Genomic DNA, 20116 nt, shown 5'->3' on the forward strand with positions numbered 1-20116 from the left:
TTTGAGTTGTCTTCCATTTGCTCCTCTTGTCTACCTGTTTCTTTGACCAGAAAAGGTTTATTACTTTTGCCCATTGGGCTTTAGTGTTTTCTTTTTGTCTTTGCTTCTGTTAGTTCTCCTTTATATATTTAGAAACTGTATTCAGTGTCTTCAAATGTAGAGTCATTGTATTGTGACATTTTCTTTTATCTGTCTCTTTAAAGTCTGCTTTATTTGATGTTTGCTCTTATTTATTTTAATTGGTTGCTTTTTCTATTCATTGCAAATGTAATTATTGGGGTTTTAATTTATCATTTTAGATTTTACTTTTTGAAAGTTGATTCTCTCTCTCTCTCTCTCTCTCTCTCTCTCTGCGTGTGTGTGTGTGTGTCTTCTCTAGACTTGTTATTTTGGTTTTCAAATTCCTATACTCTTAAAAATATGAAGCTTTTATATTTAAAAAAAAAACTTGTTTTGCTTTAGTGTTGTTGACCCTGTCTTATTGTGATGCTGCTGCTTGAATTTATGACCTAAGCTGACTTTGAATTTATGGACTAAATGAATCCTCCTGTCTTAGATTGCTGGGAAACTACGTCTACGTGTGTACACCCTTGCCTGGCTTATGATAATTTTTTTCTGTTGTAATTCTGACAGTTATGCAAAGGGAGATCAGTGTTATTACCTGGCAGATCATGAGAAATGAACATTTGTGAAATGAAATGCTACTGATTTGGATAGTTTTGTGTATAGAAGCCATAGCATTTTCAGATTTTTTGGGCCCCCTCCCTCTTAAATACAAACTATTCAATTACAACACTAAAACTAATTGAAACCATTGCAGATATTTTGATTTTAACTTTGGCAGTTTTTCAAAGAAATATAATGAAATACAAAATCCTTAGTTTTTCTTATCTCGTGGTTCACACCACTTTCATTCCGTAGTGAATTTTGTGTTATTAGGTTTTCTCTGGAAGAATCTCTTCTCCCATGTACTTGTATTTTTTAAATCAAGTCTGATGTAATTAATTTTTGTCAATTTTATGTTTTCAGTGCTGGGAATTGGACTTGGGGATTAATAAATGCCAGCCAAGCCATAGAGCTGCATTCCCAGTGCCACTCATTTGTTTGTTTGGTTTATTAAAATAGACTTTTATGTAGCCCAATCCAGCCTTAAAATGCTCTATGTAGCCTAGGCTGGCCTTGAATCTTCTTACCTTTCTTTGCAGTACTACAGCATGTACTACCATATTCTGTTTCCTTTTTAAAACTTTATTTTTATGTAAGATCTCATTAATTTTTCCTCAGTCTCCTAGTAGCTGGAATTATAGGTATGCACTATATATTTAGCCATATTTGGTGTGTTTTTAATACTGAATGTTCATGTGATGCTGTTATTTTCTTGCTGTGTTAGCTGGCTCCAATATTAACTTTCAGATGGGAGTAGATTTGTTCACTGAGCTCCTTAGAGCAAGGATAGTAGGTCATTCACATATGCAGTAGACCTTTATTGAAGTGATATACCAGATCTGTCAGTGGATTTAGTTTAGTTCAATATTTCATTGTATTTATTGGGAAAGTGAACCTATTTCGTGATTGTATGTTAATTTTTTTTATATCTCGAGAATATGAGTTTCTGTTTATTTTTTCTAAACCGAGCTTAGCTGTAGGATTGGGTATTGGAGTTATAGCAGTGACCAAAACATCAATATTCTCTTCCTGCCATTTTATATTTTTGGGAGCCATATAATAGTAGTTAGGTGACTTAGTATTCTAAGGTAAGGAGAAAGAAGAAAAAGATAAGAGACATAGTGTTTAAAGTTTAGACAGTAAAATCTAAAACAGAGATCTGGCTGGGAGAGCGAACCATGCTAATACACTGTGAACCCTTTGGAGGGAAATGACTTGTCTAAACTCTGAGCTGAGAATGTGCCTGGCATAATACACTTTAAAAGTCTTTTCTAACAATTGGGAACAACTTTTATATACACTTTTACATAGAGACCCCATTCAAATATTGTCCAAGTAATTGTGATTGAAAATGATCATGATCTAGGACCATATATTTCATTGGATTTCCATAGCCCTCTGTCTCCATCTGGAACAACTCTGAGAAGCCTTCCTTTTGAGTTTCCTGCTCTCCAGAGTTTTGAAGATTACAAGTCATTATTTCTGAAATTTGGGTTTGTCCAGTGTTTCATGGTAGTTAGAGCCTGATGGTATTTGCTGATATCACAGACAAAATGGTGTGCTCTCAAACCTTTTTGGTGGGCATGTGAACATTGGTGATGTTAGCACTGGCTACTTATTTAAAAATAATCTCTCCTGTTCCTAATTTTTCTTTTTCATAATTAGTAAGTATGTTGTGAGCTTTCATGTGTCAATGTTGAGCTGCTCTGTGGATGCTGGGAATAGAAAACCCTTGTCTTCTGCAAGAACCACACATGCTCTTAAATACTGAGCCATCTCTCCAGCCCCTAGCATTTTGTGAAGAGGGACTTAGAGTATTTGAAACCATGTTTCTATTTCTACTTTTACCAACTAGTTTTAGAATCCATTGAAAATTTCCAAATTTTTATTTTGCTGTTATGAGATGGTGATTTTATAATTCAATTATTACTTGTATATTTATTAGTCAGAAGTCTTCTGCAATATTTTATTAGGGGAGTTCCCTCCATTACCATCATAACTGCACTTACTTCTGTAGCACATAGAGTAAGACTAGAATCTGTGCCATTGCTTAGTTCATAATCAGGTTTCAGACTTGCCACTAGAGACCATTCCACAACAGCCTTTATGTCCCCTTTGAAATGTTACCGTCAGCCATGCATGTTAAGAATCAGAATACTAGTACTTTTGCTATGAAGCAATCTCTCCTAGAAATGACTGCATAAACAAGACTGGAGTATCAATGAGTATATTAACATGGAAGGGAGAAAATTTTGTGGGATTCCACCCCTAGGCAAGAACTGCAGGCAAATAATGACTGCTGGGAGAAGAATTAACCTCTCTAGCTAGGGCATGAGTACCTTTCTTTTGTTGTTCAGTACAAAGTGGTCATCCCTAAAACCATATACAATATAATAAAAATAGACTCAACAAGTTGTATTTGAATTTTGTGTGTGTGTGTGTGTGTGTGTGTGTGTGTCTGTGTGTGTGTGATACACAAATAGCAATAATAAAGAAAAAAGGCTATGAATCTAAAAGAAAGTGTGTGTGAGAGAGGGGAGAATTTTAAGTGGATAGCTTGGTGGGGGACAGGAGGGAGGAAAATGGTATCATTTTATTTCAATTAAAAACATTTTCAAAAATGATTCAAATAATTTTAAAGCCTCAGTTTGCAGAAACAGTAAAGAATGGTCTTATGTCTTCATTCAAATTCTGTTAATTTTATATAACTATTGAATTTTAAAAGTAGGACTATGATATAATGCATCTAAGTAGATAATGCCATTTTATAACCTCTATACTTTTCTTTTTGGTACAAGATACCAAGATCAAATTGTAATTTTTCTTGCTCTAGTCTTAGAATCAGCCTTTTCCCTAAGGACTTCATCTTGTGGAAGTAATGTTTCAAAGTCAAGATGAGTGCTGAGTGGGCTCATACCTTTCGGAGTGTCTCTCTACCTAAACTCTTAAACAACTGGTTTAAAACCAATTGTTCTAACCTTCCTCTTGCTGTGACCCTTTGATACAGTTCCTTAGTTTGTGGTGACCCTCTCCACCAAAAACCAGTGAAGAAAGGTTTTCAAGAAGTACATAGGGGTTGGGGATTTAGCTCAGCGGTAGAGCACTTGCCTAGGAAGTGCAAGGCCCTGGATTCGGTCCCCAGCTCCGAAAAAAAGAACCAAAAAAAAAAAAAAAAAAAAAAAAAGAAGTACATAAAAATGTGAACAAATTTGGTCTTCTGATGAATGATGTAGGTCATTGATGAGCTTGAACTATTTTATTGTTGTGGTTGTGGTAGGAGAACTCATTGGATTGAGGTCTAAAAGTTAATGGGAGTACCAAAGCTAAAGCAATGCCATAAATACTTCTTTCAAGGAATTTTCTTGTGAAGATAAAGGGGAAAAATGGAATAATGGCTGTGTGGGAAGTGGTTTCAAGAGCCTTTGTTTTCCTACAGTGAAAGGATCAATATATTTTAATATTAATGGAAGAGAGGGACCAGAGAGAGGAACAGTATATGAATGAATATGAATGAGAATTGAATCAAGAAAGAATTTGTAGATTAAAAGATTATATTATGTATTTATTAATTAATGCAGGAAATTGATATGGTGGCTGTTATTTCTCAACCAGCTTTTTCCCAAATAGCCACACCGAGGCCTTTTAATATTTCAATGCCTTTGGTTTTAGCTGGGCAGACTCTCAAGTAGCCCATTTAAGTTAACCCAACGACCTAGCTCCAGCTACCTAGCTATACCTTCCAGCCTGTGACCATGTCCGTTTTCTCCCGTCTCTCCTGGTGAATGGTCTTACCTTTCTTCCTAGGGTTCCTTTCTCTCTTCCTAGGGTTCCTTTCTCTCTTCCAGGAAGTCCCACCTTCCACTTCCTGCCCAGCTCATTTGGGCATCAGAACCCCCCAACCCCCATCCCCAGCACCCCCTCCTCCCGCCCCACCCGGAGCTGAAGAGGAACCCAGGGCCTTGCGCTTGCTTAGCAAGCGCTCTACCACTGAGCTAAATCCTCAACCCCTGGGCATCAGAATTTTATTAAAGCCAATCAGTTAAAGGTGAGGAATGACAGAAACACAATTTCACACGATGTACCCCAACAGGTAAGTAAGGTTAGATCAGTTTTCCAGAATAGTATGATTTAGAGACCAACTAGGACATAAGTGGAGGGATGTGATTATAACGATTGGCTCTGGAGGTTAAGTTATGTGGACAGTATGGGAAGGAAGAGGATGAAATAGAGTGGGAAAAGAGGCTGTTGTTGAATCAAAGGAATATTGGAATTGAGGCATTAGAACACTGGTTTTTAACATTCCCAATGTTGTGACCCATTAATACAGTTCCTCATATTATGACAACTGCTCTTAACCTTAAGATTGTTTTCATTGCAACTTCATAACTGTAATTTTCTACTGTTATGAATCATTATGTAAATACCTGATAAGCAGCATATCTGATATGTAACCCCTGTGAAATGGTCTTTTGATATTCCTGACCCCAAAGAGATTGTGACCCACGGATTGAGAACCACATTGCCTTAAAGTAAGTAGGAAAGATGTTGCTTAAGACAAAAGTATTTAAAATTGAAATTATGGAAGTGTTTCAGTTATTGTTGATGTTAACTCAGGAATGAGTGTTTAATTATGATAAGATTAGTCTTAAAGTAACAGTGCACAGGAACGAAGACATTTATGGAGGCTGAAATTAGTGAGCCCAGTGGGTAACAGGTGACTTAAGAAGAAGTAGTAGTGAGTCACTGGTGATCTGATGCAAAGCTGAGTTCTCAGGAAAGGTGGAGGAAGAATATTTTACAGTTGTCTTGGTAAACAGGGAGAAATACCACATATATAGGGCCCATCATGCAAAAACAATTTTAGAATAAGGTAAGTCATGCCAGCAAAGGAGAGCAGGGCTTCAGCTAGATGATGAATGTGAAAGAAAGGTCATTTTAAAAGTTCAGGAGTGGGCTGGGGATTTAGCTCAGTGGTAGAGTGCTTACCTAGGAAGCGCAAGGCCCTGGGTTCGGTCCCCAGCTCCGAAAAAAAGAACCAAAAAAAAAAAAACCAAAAACAAAAACCATCATTTAAAAGTTCAGGAGTAAATGAGCTGCAGGTCTGTATAAATAATATTTAATATGCTAAATAACAATATTTAATATTTAAGGATTGTATCACTGGTCTTGCTAATATTTGGGAGACTGTAAGGTAGTAGGATAGAAACAATAGAGGAGACAAGTTGAATTTGAAGATTTTTTTGTTTTGGCTCGGTTTTTTGTTTTTTGTTTTTTTCAGGACAAGGTTTCTCTGTGTAGTCCTGTCTGTCCTGAAACTCACTCTGTATACCAGACTGACCTCAGACTCATTGAGATCCACCTGCCTCTGCCTCTAGAGTGCTGGGATTAAAGATGTGAGACATTACCACTCAGCTGAATTTGAAGCATTTTTACTTGAAGAACTTCTGACTAGATTTGATAAACCATGCCCAGCAATAGCTGTTGTAAATAGAGTGTCATCCTTCTTAAAAAAACATATAATGTTGGGCAGTGGTGGGTGGGGTGGGGGTTGGGGGGAGGCATGCCTTTAATCCCAGTACTCAAGAGGTAGAGGTAGGCAGATCTCTGAATTTGAGACCATTCTGGTATACAGAGTGAGTTCCAGGATGTCAGGACTACATAGATCTTGTTCCCCAAGAACATGTAATATGTAGAAACAGTATAGACAGGCTTTTATGCTTGAGGACTCATGAAGTTGTCAAAGACATGCTTTCTTTGAGCTCTGTTTTGTAGAGTAGGTAATAACATGGACAAGTAGAGGAGACCAAAGAATACTTTCTTACACTCATGGAACATGGCTTCCCTCAGTAAAGAAGGGATGTTGAATGAGGAAGCAGTGAAAGACCAGTTTGAGCCGTTACTGAATATACAGATCATTGTGAAAGATCATTGTTAGGTAGTTCTGTGTAGGAGATAAGTAATGTGAGCCACATGTGTAGTTTTCATATTTCTAGTAGTAGTATTTTAAAAAATAGAAATAGGGGGCTCAGAAATTAAGAGCAGAGGACCCACATTTAATTTTTGGCACACATGTTAGTGACATCTACTTACAACTGATTGTAACTCCAGTTCTAAGGGTTCTGATAATCTATTCTGAACTCTTTTTGTTTGTTTGTTTGTTTGTTTTCTTTTTCTTTTTCTTTTTTTCGGAGCTGGGGACCGAACCCAGGGCCTTGCGTGTGCTAGGCAAGCGCTCTACCGCTGAGCTAAATCCCCAACCCTATTCTGAACTCTTAAGACCACCAGATACAGATACATGTAGGGAAAACACCTTTACAGATTTTTTTAAAAGTAGAAATAAATGAATAAAATAAATTTCAATAATAGATTTTATTTAACCTCATAATCAAAATGTGATCATTTCAACATGTGATTGGTATTTTAAAATGTGAATGGTATACTTTATGTTCTTTTTTTGGTCCTAAATTTGATGTATTCTTTGTATTTAGAATGCATTTCATTCAAGCCAGCTATGATATAATAGCTTCACATGATTAGTGACTTTTATAAATAATGGACAGTAGAAATCTACAGCAATGTGTGAATGAAGGGTAGTAAAACTGTAGGAAGTACCAGGACAGAGGGTTACATGGCAGCTCAGTGTTACATTGTCTAGACATTTGGAAACTATTGAATAATTTTGACTAAAATCAAGATTGAATATTACTTAGCATTGAATTAGGGGTAGACTGCAGCAGAAGAGGAGAGGACAGGTAAGAAGTCATAAGAACCTGAGGAACATTAGAGAATGGAGGAAGTATCCGTAGTACAGAGGGAATGACCGGGAAGGCAGAGGGAAGGCATTTTAAACCTGAGTGTAGTCTGATTATAATGGAATGGCACTCTGATTAGACAGAGCAGTCATCTCCATGCAGCGTGACTCGTTCACCTTTGCTATGTGGACACCAATGTGTTGGGTGAGTACTTAATTACTCAATAGTTTGGCTTTGTGTTTGTGTCTGTAAACATATATGTGTGTGTTTAGAATATAGAAAGTAAAAGTTTTTACTTTAAGGAAGATAATGAACCATTTGCCTTTGAGGAATTTATGGTTGTTAAATTTCTAGTCTTGTGATACTGTTAGTAAGAAAAATTTCAAAATGTTTGCAAATAAATATTTATATAATGCATTTAAATATCATAAATATAAATTATACATAAAATAGGAGTTTTAAAGTGAAAGGTAAACCTGTAGATAAGCGTTATCAGCCTTTTTTACCAAATTAAATGTATTTTATTGTTTTTAAAATTAGGCTTAATGTCAGTTTTAGTGATTTTTGAAGATGAGGTTCCACTTGAATTTACTTTGTTCCTAGCTTCTGAGGTCTATCATAGTTTTTGTTGTTTTGTTACAAATGAAGGACATACATACAACACACCAGTTAGTAAATTTGTTGATACTATTCAGCAACTAGTAACATTTTTGGTGGTTATTGAGTAATCTGTTATATAGTAAACTGTTTCTTCTGGTGGTGGAGAACAGAACTTAAAAGTGAACTAAGTTGGCCGCATTTTTCTGTTTTAATACATGAGTTTAAAAATCACTCAACTGCCCTGGGTCTGTCACCATAGGGAACTAGTTGGTTTCCTTGAATTCAAGTCAAGGTGTCTTTGTGTACACCTGTGTTCTGTAGAAGACTAAAGGAGGTTTTATTAACATTAGTCACAGCAGAGCATTCCTATCAGAGACAAAGAGGGGCATTACTGCGGGGCATTACTGCATAAAGGAAGATACCTAGTTCTCTAAAACTGTTTGAAACAGTTCATGTACATGAACCTAACAGAGGGAGAAGAATAATGACAAAGAAGAAGAATTTCAAAACACATGCAACTAGCAACTACTTTTATCTGACTTAGGATGCAGCTTAAAAGTTTTATTAATTATGCAAGTTAACATAGTTTATTCTCTCCAAAATGCAAAGAGTGTTACTCAGTACTACTCATATATGCTTGGGGACATTTCCAAACATCTTTTTTCAAAATATTTTCTCTATAGCATTAATTTCTTTCAAAACATTAAAAATTGTTTTTGTCATTTACTGCTAAGACTGTTGTCCTTAGATATTTTCCCAAAACTACTGACCAGGATATTGTTGTTAATAACTTGGTATCATGAAGCAAAACCAGCGAATTTAGAGTAATTTTGCTTTTTATAGAAGAATATATAATTAATTTGTAAGTTTAATGATCTTTAAAAATTTATTCACTTCACATCTCAATATCAGTCCCCTTCTTCCTAGTACTCCCTTTTTGCAGCTCTTCCCCCATGCCCCCTCTGGAATGTATTCTCCCCCCCACCCCCCATCAGTCACTGCAGGTCTAGGCACATCCTCTCTCACTGAGGCCAGACAAAGATGGCCCAGTTAGGAAAACGGGATCCATAAGCAGGCAACATATTCAGGGACAGCCCTTGCTCCAGTTGTTGGGGGACCGGCATGAAGATCAAAGTGCACATCTGCTACATATGTGCATGAGGCATAGGTCCAGTCCATGCTCACTTTTTGGTTGGTGGTTCAAATCTCTGGGAGACCCCAAAGGTCCAGGTTAGTTGACTGTGATGGTTTTCCTGTTTAGTCCCTTTCCTCTTTGGGTCCCTCAATCTTTCCCCCAACTCTTCCACTCCCGTTTAATGTTTGGCTGCCGGTCTCTGCATCTGTTTTGGTCAGCTGTTGGGTGAAGCCCTTCAGAGGACAGTTATGCTAGGGTCCTGTCTGCAAGTATAACAGAGTATTATTAATAGTGTGAGGGAGCAGGGATTGGTTTTGCCCATAGGATGGGTCACAGTTTGGGCCAGTCATTTTGTCTATTCCCTCCATCTTTGTTCTTTGTCCCTGTACATCTTATAGCAGGTCATGTTTTGCCTGGAAGGTTTAATGGGTGGGTTGCTGTCTTTATTCCTCCACTGGAAGTCCTGCCTGACCATAGGAAGTGGTCACTTCATGATCCGTATTCCCAGTTGATAGGAGTTTCATCTAGAGTCGGCCCCATAGACCCTCTGGAGCCTCCTCCTATCTCAGATCTCTGGCATATCCTGGAGATTGCTTCCTCCCAAATCCCTCACCCCCAGTCTGTCTTCCTTCTCTTTCCCCTGTTCTCCCTACATATGTCCTTATCCCAACTTGCCCTGTTTCCCTCCCCAACTTTTTAAAATGTGTTCTGAAAGATACCCAGAAAACTTGTTTAAAGCTGGAAATTTCATGGTAGGCCCCCCTCCTTTTTTTTCCCCCAAGACAGAGTTTCTCTGTTTTAGCTCAGGCTCTCTTGGAGCTCAATCCTATAGACCAGGGTGGCCTGGAATTTAAAGATTTCTCTCCTGAGTGCTGTAATTAAGGTGTGTGCCACCACCATCTGGCTTCATGGTAGTTTTTCATCATGTGGCAAAGGATTGAAAATATTTTCTTACGCTCTCACACTTATCTTTTACAAATTTTATCCGTTAAGTTTCTGTGTTTTTTGATAGAGGACAGATACGTTTTCTGCATTTTTATGTATGTAGGATTCAAGAGTTTTGTTTTAGCCAAAGCACCACCTCTGCCACTGGTGACTGTTAAAAAATTCTTTCTGTAGCATTAATGTTAAAGAAGTGCATTGATACTGAACATACATTTATTTTTTCCAGTTATTTCTGTTACAGCAGTGTTCAACCCGTATTAACAGATAGATTAGAATATGTGGGTGCTTCATTCTAATTGTCCAGTCAGTCTTACTGCACAGTTTATTTCCTTACTTTTTCTCTGATTTGTTTCTTATTCTTGAGTGCCTTCCAAGGGTATATGCTGTCAAGAAAACTACATTTTTCACCAATTGGTTCTGGTATATGTCAGTCAAAACAAAGCAAAATACAGAGGTAACTCACATTTCCTGGTAGTATCTAAATTTTTAGAATATATTCTTTGATATTAAAGAAACAAAACAGAAAAGCTGAAGAGATTTTCCAAATTATTATCATTATATTTAATAAAAATTAGTTCAATGTTTGATTCAGTTCAGGACATTAAACGTCATTGTCTGGGTCTTAAGTGGCTGTTGGATGGTGATTAGTTTTTAATGTGTGGGTGTTGTATGTGTGTGCACAAGAACAACAACTTGGGAAATCTCTCCTACCACATGAGGCTTAGAAATCAGATCAGGTTGTCATATGTGTTCTTGAAAAGCCATGCACAGGAATATTGGAGAAATGAGAATAGTATTGAACCTATAACCAAAAGAGTAAGAGACATTGTAGTAATTAAAATTTCCATTACTATTAAGTCTCTAGGCAGTTGTGCCTAGTATCACAAGCTTGTCAATACCTGCAGAATTGGTTAAATCCCCAATCAAGGCTTGAGCTCTTTTCTTTGAGACAGTTTAATGTCTTGAACAGGAGCAGCAGGGGGCCTAAGAGGCTCTATGTTTTAGGAAGGCATTTCTGCCTGACTTATTGTTCTATATAATACTGATAACATTTTAATCTGAGGAAACATGCTCATCATCATTTCAAGACATTAACATGCTAGAAGGACATTATACTCAGTTTCTTTCCTGATTAGTCAATCCGAGAGCTGTGCTGTTGAGGTTCATGTTTATCATTAGAAGTTGTGAACTCAGTCACTGTGTCAGATAGGTTCTTGGTGATGTTGAACATTACTAAGGAGGTCGATATGACTGCCATCTCATTCTTCATATTTTTGGTTATAAGAGTTTAAAGTGTGGAAGAGGTGAAGGGCCAACCGTCATTTTCTCTGTTTGCTGTTACTACTTGCGTTTGGTTTTAATTTACACCTGTGATGCACACATCAGATTGTAAATAGTTGCAGTATAATGGATACTATACATATTTGAATTTAATAGTTTGCCTAGTTTTGACATATTCTCTAAAATGGTATAATTTTAATCCGTGAAGTTAGGTAAGGAGTTTAAAAATTAGTAGACACTATGGAAGGATAACATGATAAAATACATGTTTATTGCATTATGGCACACTTGGTTAAATGTTGTTACCAAGAGTGAAATGTTGTTGAAAACTGTTACACAGTAATACAACCAACCCTCTCACTTCCTTTGTCTCAGCAGATCATTGTGTATGCTCTATGAAATACACATATCCAATTTTTGGGTCTCTTTCCCATCTGGCAGGTGCCTGAAAATAAAATTCTGGGCTATAGTGTGACTTACAGAAATTATTTTCAAACCTAGAAGATCATTCAGAGACTAAATGCTTAGGCATACATTTATTTTGTTGCTTTTCCCTTTTGAATGAAAGAAAGAAAGATTATGGCTATTTGTGGGTTCCAGTTAAAGGAAAATTCAGGTTCAATATCTTTTAAATTTTTTTAATGAGTTGCTAATGTGTACTTGATCAATGCCAGGAATGAAGGTACAGTATACAGAGAATTTATAGGCGGCTATGGTTGCTAACTGTACTTCCAAAACTATATTTGTGCATATTAATTAGCTTTTATTGCTTTCTAATAGTGGGAATTTTCCCCTTTCCAAATAAAACATGAGCTACCAAATGTAAAGTAGAACAGAAAAGTATGAATTAGATGTAGAAAAGAGAAGTAGAGATTAGATTCCTCTTAATCATAGTTACTTATCCTTTTTTTTTTTCAGTAGGTAAGGATACATGAACTGGGGGAAAATATAATGCATAAGTTTATAGAGTTTTGCTATTCTTGTTTTTTCACTCAAAGTGTCTACTTAAAAAAAAAAATCCTTGTAGGCCAGTGAGATGATTCAGTATGAAGGCATTTGCTGTCAAGTCTGGCTATTTTGAGTTCAGTCCTTGAGACCCATGTAGAATGAACCAACTCCTGCAAATTGTCCTCCTATTTCTACACGTGTACCATGGCATGTGCCCCTTCCATAGATGCCCCCACCCCCAAAGTATGTTAAAACAAACAAGAAGAGAAAAACAAAATTCCCTGATGTCTTACTGTAGCCTCCTGTGTAAAGGTGAAGTATGTTTTGCTTCTGAAGCTTCTGTGGATAAGATTTTGGGAGCTGGAAAGATAGCTTAGTGGTCAAGGGAGTTAAGAATGTCTACTGCACGGGGCTTGAGACCCCTATGAACAACAGTGCCAACCAACCAGAGCTTCCAGGGACTGAGCCACTACCCAAAGACTGGGTTGGAGCCCATGGACTGACCTTGGGCTCCAACTGCATAGGTGGCAATGAATAGCCTAGTTAGGGCACCCGTGGAAGGGGAAGCCCTTGGTCCTGCCAAGACTGAACCCCCAGTGAACGGGATTCTTGGGGGAGAGGGCGGTTCTGGGGGGAGGATGGGGAGGGGAACACTCATATAGAAGGGGAGGGGGAAGGGTTGGGGATGTTGGCCTGGAAACCGGGAAAGGGAATAACATTTGAAATGTAAATAAGAAATAAGTTAAGATGGGGGGAAAAAAGAATGTGTACTGCTTTTCCAGATGACCTGAGTTCAGTTGCCAGTGCCTCAAGGGCTCAAACCACTTTAACTCCAGCTCCAGAGGATCTGCCTTTCTCTTTTAACTTCTGGGGACACCTGGATTCAAGTGTATCATACCCACATGTAGCCACATGTATGCATACAATTTAAAGTAATGGAATTAAATCTTTCAAAAAAAAGGTTGATTTTACTTTTTTTATTAAAATGAGGCAGGCCTTTGATTCTGCATATTTATACACAAAGAAGGAGAAAAAACAAAAGAACATGTTTTAGAACTGCCACTTCCTAGTACTCTATTCCTTGAGGATTCCTCATGACTGTTCTGTGGGTAAAAGAAAGCTGCCTGTTTCCTGTATTCCTTTTCCACTGTGGGGTGGTTTGTTTCTTCTTCTTCTTTTTTTTTTTCTTTTCTTTTCTTTTCTTTTTTTCGGAACTGGGGACCGAACCCAGGGCCTTGTGCTCGCTAGGCAAGCGCTCTACCGCTGACCTAAATCCCCAACCCCTCTTTTTCTTTTTTAAATGAAAATTAAATTAAAAAGTGATTCAGAGCTGGAGAGATGGTTCATTGGTTAAGAGCACATACTTGTGTTGAGAGGACCCAAGTTTGGTTCCAGCACCCACATCAGGCAGCTCATAACCACCTGTAACTCCAGGTTCAGGGGAGCAGACAAGCCCAAACATTTAAAATAAGTACACAGAATTTAAAACAAAAAATTTTAAAGTGACTTCCCCATATAATATATGCTTAGTGAATTTAAATTGCTAATGTCTGTGGATACAGATTTTTATACTTTTGTGTGCATGTGGACTTGTTTAAACAATTCATTTAATGATTTGATGAATGCTTGGTTGGGAAGTTGAGTGTTAGTTTTTAGGAGTAATGTGATATTCAAGTATTTCAGTGACTTAAAAAAAGATTTTCATTTTTTATGTATATATTTCTGCTACTTGTACAGGTACACACAAAGACCAGAATAGGGTGTTGATTCTTGGGGAGCTGGAGTTATAGGCTGTTGTGAGCTGCCTAGTGTGGGTGCAGGGAACTGAAGTTAGGATCTCTGGGAGAGCAATGAAGGTCTTAATGACTAAGCCATCGCTCTAGCTCCCTTCAGTAACTTTTTACGTAAGACAGAAAAAGAAATTAAAGGCAGAGTCTTAATGGCTTAGCCTTAGCTGGCCCAGAATTTACTATATAGACCAGGCTGGCTTTGAACTTTCAGAGATTTGCTTGCCTCTGTCTCCTGAGTCCTGGTATTAAGTGTGTGAATTTCCATGTCCAGCAGAAAACGAAAAGTCTTAATTTCTGTTATTGTAGTTTGGGTTTTAATGCTGTGAAGAGATACATGGCAACTCTTATAAAGGACAACATTTAATTAGGACTGGCTTACTGTTTCAGAGGTTTAGTCCATTATTATCCTGGCAGAAGCATGGCAGCATGCAGGCAGACATTGTGCTGGAGGAGCTAACTTTGTGTCAAATTGATGTCAGAGTCAGCTCCCACAGTGACACACTTTCTCCAACAAGGCCACACCTAATAGTGCCACTTCCTAGGGCCATGCATAAAAACATAGGAGTCTGTGGGACCACCACACCAACTGTAATAATTGTCATGGTTTGTGTTTGTAATTTCTTTAATTCCATCTCAGAGTCCCTACCAGGGCAGCTGGTCATTTTCCTTTCACTGCTTATCTGTACATTATGACTACAAGAGATATTTCCTTTACCTCGAAGACATTCAGACAGATAGTGTATTACTTTTTTTTCTTATATTTTATAATGGGGAAATACTTAAATGACTTTTTTGATGTTCTATAGAGAGTTTGGACTAAAATAGTATGTATTCTTTAAGTCTTGAATAAGAAAATTTTTTTGTTTATAGAGAAAAGGATAATTATTGATTATAAACTAAAGAAATCATGTAACATAACAATTACTCGCAATTTTACTCGCAAAACTTCTGAACCACATTGTGAATATTTTGATTAATGTCTTCCCCTATTTAATATTTTAGAAGAAAAATACTTAAAATATTAATATTAGTTACTTGAAGTTGTACTGAGCCCAATACCAGCCATTCGGTTTTTTAGCTGAGCAGAACTGGGAAATTGTTTTAACTTCTAAACTTAATCTTCACAATTAGGGGGATAAAAGATAATAGCATCTACTTGCAGTCTGCTAGGAAATTAAATGAGGTGGTGTTATATTTAAGTGTCTGGCAAGTCTGATACCAGGCAGTAGGTAAATACTAGCCGTTGTGCTGCTGTTAGCAGTGTTAGCGCCTTGACTGGGTCAGTAATAAAGTCCTCACACACTTTCTTACCATGAAAATGTGCTGTAGTTGATGACTTGCTATCACAACGCATTGTTGTGCAGTTAATATGTTGTATCATTCAGACTCTCAACAAGCGCTGGGGCAGAGCCAGTGAGGCACTTGCACTATACACAGAATTTTAGGAGGTACCCAAACTCCTACAGTAATTAGGCATTTTTAATGTAATACTAAAAATGAATATAAAATGAATATAAAAGCCAGGCACCCATGCCTACCTCCATTCTCAGTACTCAGGAGGCAGAGGTAGGGTCAAGCTCAGGTTATCAGGCTGCTGCAGCACTTCAGCTGCTGAGCCGTTTCATTCTTAGGTTTTGTGTTCCTTGTCATCTTCAGGGAAACACTGTGTGTGTGTGTGTGTGTGTGTGTGTGTGTGTGTGTGTGTGTGTGTATGTATTTATAACTAGGCAATAAACTTCTTGTTGAAAATGGGATGAAGTTAGTCTGTTGAATAATTGGGCTTAAAAATCTTCCAGTACCTACAAAACACTACAGTATTAGAAATAGCTTTTGTTCAGCTCTTCATGATAAATGACAGCAGGTCAGTTAGCACAACTTAAGATTTTTTTGGAGGGGAACCATATAAGCCTAGCTCACCCTCTTAGGTCATCTGCATTTATTCCAAGATATCTACTCACATCTGCAGATTTAGAGCTAGAACTTCAGATAAGAGAAAACATGAAATGCTTGTCTTCCTGGGTCTCAGTTATCGTACTCTTATGATCGTTTCTAGTTCCATCTATTTACCTGGAAAAGGGACCTCTTCCCTGTCTTCTACATATATTAAGCACAAAATTAATGATTGTTAGATGAATGAAAACTTGTAAGTGACTTGTACACACTGCCAGCTTCTCAGCTAACATTCTCTGCTTAGGAAATTTTTTCAAGCTGTTGGGTCTGGAGAGCCTCTGTAATATACTACCGTGGGTTGGTATTTATGCAGTAGGAACAGCATTTATAATATTTAAAGACTTTTGAATGTTTAAGAATTATACAAACTTGCTTTTTACTCTTTTTTTTTTTTTTTTTTTTTTTTAAAACAGGATGGCTTAAATTCCTTGGTCCTTGATTTGGATTTTCCTGCTTTGAGGAAAAATAAAAATATAGATAATTTCCTAAATAGATGTAAGTATATTTATTTTTATTATTCATGTCTGGACATATACCCATACTTTAAAGGAAATGTGTTTGGTTAATTTTTGGTACTTATATCTCTTAACTTGTTAACCTGTGTCCTAGCCACTGTCCTATTGTTTAGAGATACCATGACCAAGAAAACTCTTTTAAAAGAAAGCATTTACCCAGGGGCTTGATTCTAGTTTCAGAGGTTCAGTCCATTATCTTGGCAGGAAGCATGATGACACACATGATCCTGGAGCAGCAGCTGAGAACACAGCATGATCTACAGGCCTTGAGAAGGACCCTGGGCTTGGTATGGTCTTTTGAGACCTAAAGCCCACTCCCAGAGGCAAACTTCCTCCAACAAGGCCACTCCTAATCCTTTTCTAATCCTTTCCAATTGTGCCACTCCCTGGTGACTAAGCATTTGGATATATGAGCCTATGGGGCCAGTTTTATTCACAAGCCATTAACTTACTAAACTTGATTTTATTCATTTGCCTTTGTTTCCCTTTAAAATAATATTTTGCAGATGGTGGTGATGCCTGCCTTTAATCCCAGCATTTGGGAGTCAGAGTTTGAGGCCAGTGCTAGTTCTGTAGATCTAGAGAGCTACTCCTAGGATAGCTAGGGCTACACAGAGAAACCCTGTCTCTGAAAAAAAATTTCAAAGTAATTTTGCTGAACTAAGTTAGAATAGCTAAAGTAGATACAATTTAAGATTATGTATGGATTGTTATGACTATAACTATTGATTATAATGACTGGCTGGTCTAAGTGAAATTTTAAGTTAATATTGTAACTTTGACTTTGCTTTTATTTATCCAGAAGACTTTAGTAAGTTTTGATTCAATAAGTACATACGTTTACACCCATTAAGGAAAAATGATCTGATGCCAGTTAGCACCATGCATGTGGTTAGTCTTAATGTTTCTCAGCATTGTGTTAGAATAAGTAGATTCTGAAAATATATTCTCAAAACAAATTGGGGATGGTGGCTAGTGCTTGTGTATAGCAATACAGGAGGCTGAGGCAGGAGGTTTAAGGCTGTCTAAGATAGTCTCAAAAAAAATAATGTTAATCCTAGCACCCACGTTAGGCAAGCTTGTAACAACCTGTTGTTAACTCCTAGGGAACCTGGTGCCTTCTACTTTCTGAGGGCATTGCACTCACACACACAAACCCATACTGTTAAATTCATCATACACAAATTTAAAATTTATAAAATGGATAAATAAAAGGGGAAAGAAAGTTTGAGAATGATTAATGCATTTTCTTTATCCCCACACCTAAGTCCTTTATTTTAGAATTGCCAACAGTAGGGTATTTCTCTATTTAATAGTTACTATAGTAGTTGATATATTTGAAATATGTGATTGCCACCTTTTAAAGAAGTGGGTTAAGTGTCATTGTTAAATTTGGAATAGTAAGTGATTTCATCTCTTTCTCTTTGGAGATAACATCTAGTAAGTCTAGTAATATGGCCTAGAACACATAGTCCTTGCATTTAGTCTCCTGGTCTTGGGTGACATGCCTGGCTTTGTGATTGCTTTCTGCCATTATAAAGCACATCAGGATTGCCTGGGTCATTGATGTCACTTGCACACAGTGAAGTGAGAAGCAGAATAGCTTTAGTGTACTGCATATTGGTGGTTAGTGATCTTCATGGACATGTGCCAACAAATTACAGAACTTTGGTTCCTTAATGCAAAGATAACATACATTTTAGAGTATTTGTTTATTTTGGTGCTAGGAATTGAACCCAGGACCTTACATTGTTAAGCAAGTAGTCTGTCACTGAGTTACATACACCCCATCCACACGTTTTGAAATTTTTAAATAGGATCCTTTAAAGACTAACAGAATCAACTGAAAATTAATTCTAATATCTAGAAATAAAAAATATACAAGTATAGCGACTCCTTTTGAAAGTTCCTTATATATGATATTGATATTAAAAGTATGGTGATCTTTTTATTATAGATGAGAAAATTGTGAAAAAAATCAGAGGTTTACAGATGAAAGCAGAAGACTATGATGTTGTAAAAGTTATTGGAAGAGGTGCTTTTGGTGAAGTTCAGTTGGTAAGAAAGGATTTGTTTGGTTTTTACTATTTTTTCTTTTAAACATCATAGCAGCTAAATAGTTCTAAAATCTATTTTCAGCCATTTTAATGGTTTTATGTCTTTAATCAAGTCATTCCATCTCTGAGAGCCTCAGTAGTTTCTATCTTTAAAAGGGGCAGCCTGTCACTAACACCAGTGATTTAGAATATTGCCAGTTTGGTTTTACATGTGATCTGCTTAGAAGTTAGCATTATACTATATTATACTCTGGTATAAAACTATATGAGAGCTATGTTTTCATTAATGGTCAGACTGGAACTGGACTTGAAGGTGAATGCCTTTAATCCTAGCATTCAGGAAGCTGAGACAGTCTGATTTCAAGACCAGCCTGGCATACAGTTCTAGGCCAATCAGAACTATATAGTGAGGCCCTGTTTCAAAAACAAGAAAAATGATCAGATTGAAAGCATTCTGTTTAACAAGATGTTACATGCATATATGTGTATATATATATGTGTGTGTGTGTATACATAACGCATAACATATATATACATATATATACACATTTGTAATACACACATACACACTTATCTAACCCATGTGTATACACATACACATACATACATGCATACCTGCACATCTATCACAATGAAGAAATTCTTTATCTTTTAGGTGAAATTATAACTTATTATAACTTTTAACAGTAAATACTATATTATTATAATGGTTTTCCTGTTTTTAGTACCTAAGCATACTGCCAGTTTTTTGAACCTAACATCCTCTTGATGACATTGAGAAACAGTGATCACTGTAAGCATAAATTCTTCTCCAAGTTCTGATCTGAAGAATGGAGACAGTAATACCTATTTTGTGAGGGTCACTTTGGAGGATGATGATTAAGCCCTTAATGAATAAGATGAGTAATGGATGACAGTTAAGTTCAGTAATAAGCAATACTAGTTAGGAGGACTCCCTAAGGGTTAATTGCCAAATCACATATTTTATACAAATACATTGTTTTCTGCATACTTAAGATATTGTAATTAGAAAAGAAATTGGGTTGGATTTTGGACAGATGAATGTCAGATCTTGACCTACTCTTGTTTTTCTTTTAGTTGTTTTTTCATTTGGTTTTTTAGACAGGATCTCCTACATTCTGGGCTGGCCTGGATTCAGTGTGTAGTTGAAGATGGACCTTACATTTCTGATTCGCTTGCTTCCACTTCACAGGTGCTGGCTTATAGGCACACATCCTCATGCTCTGATTTACATGGTGATCAGACCTAGCCCAAGGCTTCACATAAGCTAGGCAAGCATATTTAAAGATTATAAAAGAAATGTTCTTGTGTTTCTTTCATCTATATAGCCTTTTGAAGTTGATTTGTATGTAGTAAATTAGTATGGTGGATTTAGGGGGAAAATGTTCCAATTTAACACATCTTTATGATGTATTTTGATTTTTGAGATTAGTAAAAGGAAGTTCATGATAACACA

At 36.9% G+C, this 20116-nt stretch overlaps 1 protein-coding gene across 5 annotated transcripts in view; it reads left to right on the forward strand.

Annotated features, from left to right (window-relative positions):
- Rock2 (Rho-associated coiled-coil containing protein kinase 2) overlaps positions 1 to 20116 on the forward strand; it is a 94399-nt gene that overhangs the window by 19477 nt on the left and 54806 nt on the right. For all 5 annotated transcript variants that reach the window (XM_087552329.1, XM_087552330.1, XM_087552331.1 and 2 more), the window contains 2 exon segments: positions 16481 to 16562; positions 18540 to 18640. Coding sequence is in view for 2 of the 5 variants with exons in the window: in XM_087552332.1 (XP_087408458.1) it covers positions 16481 to 16562; positions 18540 to 18640 (183 nt within the window). In the remaining 3 variants the exon portion in view is untranslated.

Source organism: Rattus norvegicus, chromosome 6, assembly GCF_021556685.1.
Source record: "Rattus norvegicus strain SHRSP/BbbUtx chromosome 6, alternate assembly SHRSP_T2T, whole genome shotgun sequence".
Taxonomy (NCBI): Eukaryota; Metazoa; Chordata; class Mammalia; order Rodentia; family Muridae; genus Rattus; species Rattus norvegicus.